This window comes from Epargyreus clarus, unplaced genomic scaffold (assembly GCF_041222505.1).
Source record: "Epargyreus clarus isolate Ecla_fem2 unplaced genomic scaffold, WU_Ecla_fem_2.2 ptg000010l, whole genome shotgun sequence".
NCBI classification, from domain to species: Eukaryota; Metazoa; Arthropoda; class Insecta; order Lepidoptera; family Hesperiidae; genus Epargyreus; species Epargyreus clarus.
This window is the reverse complement of record NW_027332218.1, coordinates 2,299,322-2,302,484: the sequence shown is the minus strand read 5'-3', so window position 1 is coordinate 2,302,484 and position 3,163 is coordinate 2,299,322. Positions and strand designations below refer to the sequence as shown.

The following is a 3,163-nucleotide window of genomic DNA, read 5'->3' as shown; positions in this document are numbered from 1 at the left end:
TATATTTCTTAAGTTTTTACAAGAAAAAATAGCAAAAAAGTGTTCAAATATCACCCCGCACCCGTTTAATAAATATTGTAGCCACTTTTAAATATACTTGAAACGTGTAAAAAAATTCTAAAAAACTAATAAAATAATATAAAAAGCGTAGGTACTTACCTACTAATAAAATAAAAAGCCTGCGATAAGAGTTTTGTATTACTTACCAGCCCGAATATCTCTGAGAGAGATGATGAGAGTAAGTATTTACTAGCTGTGCCCGCGACTTCGTCCACGAGGAATAGTAACTTTGGAGGTATAGTGACGTTCAGGACTTATTTATTTATTTTAAAACTTCTGTCATCAAACATACAAACGAACTCTTCAGCTTTATAATATTAGTATAGATGTACGCCAAAACATTCACTTATATGTAAAGAATAGTGATTGGCACTAATTCTTTACATATATTTTATTCACGCGTCGCGTCTGTACAAGTAGGTAATATTTAGTGTGTGTTTGTACGCCGCACGCGGCATTGTTTGATTTGCGGCGGCATCCTTTTCATAGAGCCGGCACGTGGCGAGGCGGCGCGGTAGAAAGCAAGGAAACGTACTATAAATAAAGGAATTATTTTAATTCGTCATTTCCAATTGAGCTGTGCTTCGAGTCTAACTTAATAATTGTTTTTACTAATTCTCGTTGTTTTCTAAAAACGTATCACGTGTACAATTTAATATGAGTGACGAAGATTCAAATTATTCTAGTCCGAGTAACGAGAGTTTGAGTCACAGATCTAAAAGACCCAAAAGCAAATTTGAGGAGTTTTTCGAAATAATTCATGCATCCCAAACTGCCTTCTGTAAATTGTGCCAACATAAAAAGATTGAAATAAAAATGAAAAACAGAAACACTTCAGGCTTAAGGAAACATCTAATATCTTTCCACAAAAAGGAATCAGAAATATTTCTTCCTGTTAAACCAAAATTCAGTGGAGATATCACAAGCTTTTTAGTAACCGCTGGAAGAAGTGGACAGGTAAGAATATTTTTTTAACAGTTAAAAGAATTTTAACTCTGCGTAGCTATTCATGCGATACTTTAAAAAACGCCATTAATTTACGTAAGTATTTTTGAGTTAGTGGTGTTTTCATCTAGGGGTGAGACATATTAAGTATGTAATTATCGTCTTAAATATTTTTTATAAACACCCATATTTTCATTTAATCGGCCAGTAACAACTAAGTACTTTTTTTGGTAAATTACAGTACAGTGCAACCTTAATATAACAAATATCAATTTAACGATTTTCTCGATTTAACAACAACAAACCTCCTCCTCTTAAACGCTCAAACCTAGTATGTTTTAAATAATAACACAAGATTTATTGTTTTGTTTCAGTCGGAAAACAGCAGTGACAACATCACGACAGCTACAGTTGATTGGGTGGTGAAAAAATATCTTCCCTTCTCATTTTTCGATGCCGAAGCTACACAAGTATATTTTCGACGTATTTGCTCTAATATGGTGTTTCCTAAAAGGTCTACACTTAGAAGGAAAGTCAAAGAGCGATTTGAAGAGCTCCAATTGAATCTCAAGGAACGACTTCAACAATTATCATCTAAAATGTCTTTTACCATTGATGGGTGGACGTCAATTGCTGGTAGGAGTTACTACGGGGTTACTATTCATTATATAGACAACGAATGGAAGTATCAATCTGTAGTTCTTGATTTTATACCATCACGCGGTCGACATACTGGGGAAGATATTGCAACGATTTTCCATGAATGTTTATTGGAATATGGCATAATTGATAAAATACAAGGTATCACGGTCGACAACGCAACTGCAAATACCAAATTTATGTATGAACTGGGCAAACAGCTGCCGCTACACTTTGATTCAGACAATCAACATTTCCGGTGCTTTGCTCACATTTTAAACCTTGGTGTACAAGATTTATTAAAGACCTTAGCATTACACTGTGAGTCTGACACTAACGCGCAAGATCAGCAGTACGAAGACTATGCAGACGAAACTGAGGATGAGGAAGATGAAGAATCTGCACCAAATATTGCTGACTCGCGTACATCTATAACAAAGTTACGCAGTATTTCCAGTAAAATAAAAAGAAGTGAGATAGTGAAGAAGAAGTTTCAGTCTGCTTGTGAAGCAGGTGGCGTGCCATCAAATCTAAATGCCATTCTTGACTGTCCAACGAGATGGAATTCCACACATGATATGATTGGATTTGGTTTAAAAGTGAGAGCGGGCATTGACATATTGTGCAGTTCTGTCACCGAATTAAATGATTTTCAAATCACAGCTAATGAATGGCAGGTACTCGAAAAATTACATAAATTTCTAATAAACTTTAAACTTTTAAGTACAAAACTTGGTGGAGACAAATATGTTACATTACCGCTAGTCATTGTATCATTCAATCTCTTGCTAGATAAAATTGAATCTATGGTAAAACAGTTAGATGAGAAACCTAATCGATCTGAAGTGGATGAAAGGCTCATTCTAGCTTTCCAAGCAGCTCGAGACAAAATGCTTAAACATTACAAGAAGAGCAACTGGATTTATTGTACTTCTTTAATTTTAGACCCAAGGCATAAGGCTCAGACTTTTGACCTGACAATGTGGGGGAAGCAACTTAAAACAGAAAGTCTGCGCAAGTTCAATGAACTTTATGAAGAATATAAAAGTCTACACTCAGTGAACAAATCTCTGGAATTACCAGAAAAAGAAAATCAAGTATGTGATGAAGATGAAGACTTTGATAAACTCTATGAATGTCCCTCGACGTCATCTGGATCTTGTCTTCAAGGCTTAGTGATAGACGAGTTGGAGGAGTACCTGAGAAAACCAAGAACTACCAGTGGGTCTACCGCCTATCTCAACGCTATAGCTATAGCTTTGATGAAAGCTAAAGCGAAGCACTTGCTATAGCTTTCATTTTGAGCGACCGGCTATGATCGCCGCACTTTTGTAATAGCTATAGCTTTCGCTTTATTGAATGAAAATGAACGAAATAAGTCTGGCAACTGCGTTTGGTTAATGCTAGTTGATTACGATTTACGGTTTTTATTTTATTAATTAAAAATACTTAATTTTATGAAAATATTTGTAATTTTTTAGTTACTATGTTAAATTATTATATTATATCACACTTCTGA

At 34.9% G+C, this 3,163-nt stretch overlaps 1 protein-coding gene across 1 annotated transcript; it reads left to right on the top strand.

The window, feature by feature from the left end:
• The first annotated feature begins 1,502 nt into the window (after positions 1-1,502).
• On the top strand, positions 1,503-2,936 carry LOC140745616 (uncharacterized). The gene has a single exon (XM_073077552.1). It carries the CDS (start codon positions 1,503-1,505, stop codon positions 2,934-2,936), a length of 1,434 nt encoding a protein of 477 aa, XP_072933653.1.
• Positions 2,937-3,163: the final 227 nt, after the last annotated feature.